Source organism: Macrobrachium nipponense, chromosome 3 (genome assembly GCF_015104395.2).
Source record: "Macrobrachium nipponense isolate FS-2020 chromosome 3, ASM1510439v2, whole genome shotgun sequence".
Taxonomy (NCBI): Eukaryota; Metazoa; Arthropoda; class Malacostraca; order Decapoda; family Palaemonidae; genus Macrobrachium; species Macrobrachium nipponense.
This window is the reverse complement of record NC_087202.1, coordinates 143,587,333-143,593,125: the sequence shown is the minus strand read 5'-3', so window position 1 is coordinate 143,593,125 and position 5,793 is coordinate 143,587,333. Positions and strand designations below refer to the sequence as shown.

Here is a 5,793-nt window from a genome sequence, read left to right as displayed (position 1 = left end):
GACGACGCAGGAAAAGTTTCGAATCATACATTAAGTCTAGAAACTCTTATAGAAGTTCGCCCTGATAGAAACGATATGAAAAATCACATTTCGGGTGAAATGACCTTCCGAAACTCCTGCCTGTATAACTAATTCCTTTCTTACTATCTCTGGCGTATGTTCTTTCTGTCTATGATTCTTGCATCACTTTCCTCCTTTCTTGGATGATCTTTTCTTAGATGAAAGTCGTGAAGGAAAGGATTATGCCTTTAGAGATGATGGGAATCGAAAGCTGGCAGATCAACAGATCCAAATAAATGATTGGAACCAGAATCGCTAAACTTCTGAGGCGCCACATTCCGGCAACGGATGAGGAGGAGACCTTCCCACCCCGTGAAGCCGCCATTTCATTCCTTCCCTCTCCCTCAAACTGCCACTGACGACTCACAAACCTGAACCCCAACGATGTCATCAGATTTAGCTTTCCTTAAACAGATTTTAATTAATAATAATTTTGTCAGAAGAGAGCAGTTTCCTGTAAAAGGAAACTACTGAGATGGCTTTGCCTGTCCGTCCGCATTTTCCTGTCCGCCCTCAGATCTTACAAAACTACTTAAGCTAGAAGGATGAAAATTAGTATGATGATCATCCACTCTCCAATCATCAAAAATACAAAACTGCAGCCCTCTAGCATCAGTAGTTTTTTTTTCATTTTATTTTAGATTAAAGTTAGCCGTGGCTAAGAGTTTCATACAGCATTAAAAACTTGATTGTGTCAAAAAACTTTGGGGGGTATTTTTGACCTGTTTTTCCATAATCCCGAACTCGCGGATCACATGAATCAGTAAGAAAGCCTCCAATAATATATAAACTTACAAAATACTGTCTTTCAATTTTACTATTAATAGTAATCTCTAGTCTCTAGTAAAAGAAATAAAGTAGAAATCTAAAAATCATTACGCTCTTCTCTTGGCAAAGTAGTGAGGGAAAGAAATGACATCCAGTTCAAGTTAATCTTATCTCCATCTAATTTTTAGTTCTTATTACATGTGGAGAGAATAACTATTTTGCCAAAATTCCAAGTTGCCATTTATTGTGCAGCAGTTTCTGGATGTGCCAGAGGGAAAACCATTTTGTCACCGAATATGTGACCATAACATTAAACAACGATGTCAAATTCCTTCACAAATTAACATTTCATAAATTAATAGAAAGTTTAAATGACTGAGTGAGACAGACACACTGTTCTCTGGACAGAAAATAAAATTATTCTCTTTCGCAAAGACAATACAAATAGAACTGGAAAACGTTTATAATGAGAAACAGAGCAGAGGGGCATTACATTACTGATGAATATAAATTAAAACTGATCTAGCTGACTAACGAGACCTATTGCCTAGATTAGAGAACGAGTAAGCCACTAGAACAACGTTTCCCAACCTGGGGTGCTAGCACCCCCTGGGGGTGCTGAAATCAATTATTGGGGGTGCTGGGAAGTGATACACACATGACGGTAAAATATCACTTCCTAGCAAGGCTTGACCAGTTATATGACGACCTTTTCCGTGATAGTTTCTGGTCAAAAGTAAGAAGTATAAGTGTGCAAGAATTGTAATAATAATAATAATAATAATAATAATAATAAACGAAGTTAGCCATCAGTATGTAGGGTACACACACACGTTTACTCTTTACAAGTTTTCAATGTATACAGACATTTGGAACATAACACACCACATGCAGGGTTTCAACGTAAGGTAAAAATACCTTAAAATAGAGTAATCAGATCTCCTTTCACTAGTTTAGCATCAGATCAAGTGGGAGAAGGTAGGATCAGTCTGCACAGATGGTGCCCCAGCCATGCTGGGGAATAAGTCTGGATTTGCTGCTCTAGTGAAGGAGAGGGTACCAGATATTATTATGAAGCACTGTGTACTCCATCGCCATGCTTTGGCGGTAAAGACATTGCCATCTCATTTGAAAGAAGTTCTGTCCGTCTGTGTTAAAGTTGTCAATTACATCCGGGGACGTGCTTTAAACCACAGTGTTCAAGTTATTTTGTGAGGAGATGGAAAGTGAACATCAGGTGCTTCTCTTCCACACTGAAGTGCGATGGCTCTCCCGTGGAAAAATGTTGACACGTATTGCAGAGCTCGCTGATGAGATTGCAATATTTCTCCGAGAGTATCAGAGTGATTTTGCTGAAAATTTTGAGGACGAAATTTTCATTCCCTCCCTCTCCTACCTGGCAGACATTTTCGGTCATCTGAATGATCTCAACTTGTCCATGCAAGGCATGTTTGCTAATAATATTGATTGTGCAGAGAAGGTAGAAGCCCTCAAGAAGAAAATATCACTGTGGAAGCGTCGAATCCAGGGAGGAAATGTGGGAAGCTTTCCTATCCTGGATGAAAAACATGGAGACAAGGCAATCCAGCCAATGCTTGTAGAAAATATTGTTGCTCACCTCTCACTCCTGGAGACCACTATGGCACAATACTTTCCCATGGATCATTCATTTCCAGAATGGATACAGCAGCCCTTCTTGGCAGATATAGATGATGATGATAACCTAAAGGAGGAGCTTATTGATCTGCAGGTGAACCAGGGTTGTCAAACAAAATTTCGCACACTACCGCTGTCAGGTTTCTGGTGTGATCAGTTGGTAGCATACCCTGGATTAGCAAAGGCAGCGCTGGAAATGATCATCCCATTTCCAACTACCTACCTCTGTGAAAAGGCTTTCTCCACCATGCTCCAAATCAAAACAACTGCCCGGAACCGACTTCAAATTGTATTGCTTCATGATATGAGGATGGCTCTGGCCAACACAAAGCCTCGAATTGAGAAACTAGTTGCATATAAGCAACAGCAAAAATCACATTGATGTATGTACAGTATGATTGATTACCCAGTTGTACATATTTAAATCCATGCAATTTCATTTTTTCTCATTTTTTTTATTTCTTTTATAAACAATATTGGTATTTTGTGTTAGTTTTAAGGAATGAACAAAATAAAATTGATCAAGCAGTACACTTCACATTCCTTTATCCTTCTAGTTACCTAGTAATAAGATATTAATAATTAAGATAATTAGGGGGTGCTGGACTGCTTAGACATGACAACAGGGGGTGCTAGGGTTGGAAAAGGTTGGGAAACACTGCACTAGAACATGGACAGAAAATTGACCACTCAGTCAAAACTAGCTAAACAAATGAATAAAAGGGCAAAACAGAGGATAACGCTTGCAAATTTCACCGACAGACCCCAGGCAACTTGAAGTGACTATTCAAAACTTCATTCTCGACGCCACCTACGGCTAGTTTTGAAATTGTCCCTTCGTGAGACATCATTCATTTCGGGTAAATGAAACTGTCGCCTCCAGACGCTTCCTCGTCACAAAATAGAGATTCATGTCTACGCTGAGATGAATCGCAGTTGCCCAGTCTTCACGTTTCAGAGTGGAGTTAATCACTGCAATATTCTAATCGCATGACAAATATTTTTTCTTCACTCCTATTCATTCTCGTACTTTTTCAGTTTTTGTCTTTTATCCAGCATCCACCGATGGCAGGAGTGAGAACTGACTTCAAAATGTCCGCATCACTACCCTCCACCATAGGAGATGGCACAACTTGATTAGAGTGGCCCAAGTGTATGCCAAACCCACTTGATAGGACTGAGAGCATTACAAGAATACAATCATCCCCACCCGAATCATGTTATGGGCAAACCGGATAAAATGCCGAGGAGAGTCCTATCCCCAGAGCCAGACACCCTGGAATCCGTGGTCCAGCCCTGAAGAATAGTTCCGACATTGATCTATCAATCTGATATCTCTCAGGTCTGAACATTATCGGGTAGTTGATGGTCCTACCACAACTCCAACTATTTAGCTTCGGATATAAACCCAGTCTCAGCTATGATACCTTTTCCTATTCATCAGGTCCAATACATTTTTGCAAATGTAGCAAATTTCCCAAAATTAATCCAAACAATTATATAATGACGAATGGAACTCTTGGATTCAAACCCGGTAACAAATTCCTGGGGTTTAAGAGCCCCCTCACCACGTCAAGGTGGTACACATCCAGGGGGGGCGGGATTTAGATCAAAGACCATGCACTGGGACCTATGAGGTCATTCGGCACTGAAACGGAAACTGACATTAAAAAGGTGGGAAAAGTGTAATGAGAAGAAAACCTTGCAGCTGCACTATTATTAAATTGTTAGAAGAGGGTGGAAGTAAGATGGTGCAGTGAAAAGAATCAAAGGCTTGCAGCTCGGGGCTGAAGGGACGTTGCACAAAACCTCAAATAATGCCTACGGTGCATTGTACGAGGTGCACTGACGACATCATCCCCCTACGGAAACAGACTTTTTAGAAAAATACTTTGTCATAAATATGAAAAAGGGTATTTGATACATATTTCATACAGAACCTAGAATTAATTATTTCCTTTCTTGTTTCACGTCAGCCCTTCGTCAAGGTCATCATTAGCTCGGGATAATGGAAGGGAGTATAATGTTAAAATGTTATGATGATCCAATCGTCATCTGACTAACGCGGAATAGACAGTCATTCATAATTCATTGCTGAATCAACCAAAAGAGGCAACGCAGTTCGGTATTATGTGGTAAAAAGAAAAGATGAATTAAAGGGGAACTTATGGTTAATAGCCATTAAATTTCGTCAAACAGAACTTTTAATAAGCTAAAAAATGAGCCATTGCTCAACTCTGTACGTAATCCCATTATTTTGTAATTTAATTTCAAAGTAGCACCGAGGTACTTCAATGGAGGGTGCCATTTCTCCTAGATTCGACCATGTTACCATCTAGCGGATTAGTACCGATTACGTGGTGCCGCGGTCGCCTCAATAACGAGAGCAGCGAAGCACGCGTGTTACAGAGTATTCGTCCTCAGTATTGTCCTCGTGTTTTAGGTCAATTGTCATTCAAATACCATCAATTATGCCAACTTGTGTGGCGTTTGGTTATGCCAATACTTCTGGCAAGTGTCCAAAAGGCATATTATTCCACAGGATTCCGTCAGAGAGAAATCAAGCTGCTCACTGATGGATCTTCGAAGGGAGGATATCAACATAAAATCTTTCAACCTACGACGCAAACCATTGTCTGTTCGGACCATTTCTTGCCAAGAGATTTAAAATATGACATTAGGTATGACTATGAAATTTATTTATATAATATGATTTGGGAACTTAATTTCCCTCTGAACAGACCACGGTACCGACTTGTATGCATTTGAATTGAAATTTATTCTTGTCAATTGCCATGTGCGTAGTGTGATGGTGAGAACGGCAGTTTTCTAAACGTGTGAGTGTGTGTGTGTGTGTCCACGAATTGATGAGGGCCTTCACTTAGTCCTAGTTTGATTAATGGGGTTTTAGAATTTAGGGCTGTATATGCCTACAAGGCATACTTCAGGCTACTTCTTTATTTACCATTTCAATCATATATTTTCAGCAGACAAATACAATAGTTCGGCCTGTTTGAGCCAACCGCTACATGACGTCACGCATAACAGATGAGCCACACAAAATGGTGGCGCCCATAGTGCAATAGAAAATTAGTTGTAAAAAATAAGAAAACGTCTCTTTCAAAAAACTTTTTTCAACTGGGATATTTAAATAGAATAATACTACATATGAAACAGCTAAAATGCAACCATAAGTTCCCCTTTAAAGGATGATAGACCATTATGACTGTATGGACGTGCCTATCCTTGTTTCATTACTTTTCATCCTGGTCTTCTCCTTATATCTATTTTCTTATGCAGTACTTCCCT

At 39.7% G+C, this 5,793-nt stretch overlaps 1 protein-coding gene across 1 annotated transcript; it reads left to right on the top strand.

Moving 5' to 3' along the window:
* The first annotated feature begins 2,047 nt into the window (after window positions 1–2,047).
* LOC135222550 (protein FAM200C-like) lies at window positions 2,048–2,866 on the top strand. The gene has a single exon (XM_064260638.1). The coding sequence runs from the start codon at window positions 2,048–2,050 to the stop codon at window positions 2,864–2,866; it is 819 nt and encodes a 272-aa protein (XP_064116708.1).
* The last annotated feature ends 2,927 nt before the right edge of the window (window positions 2,867–5,793 follow it).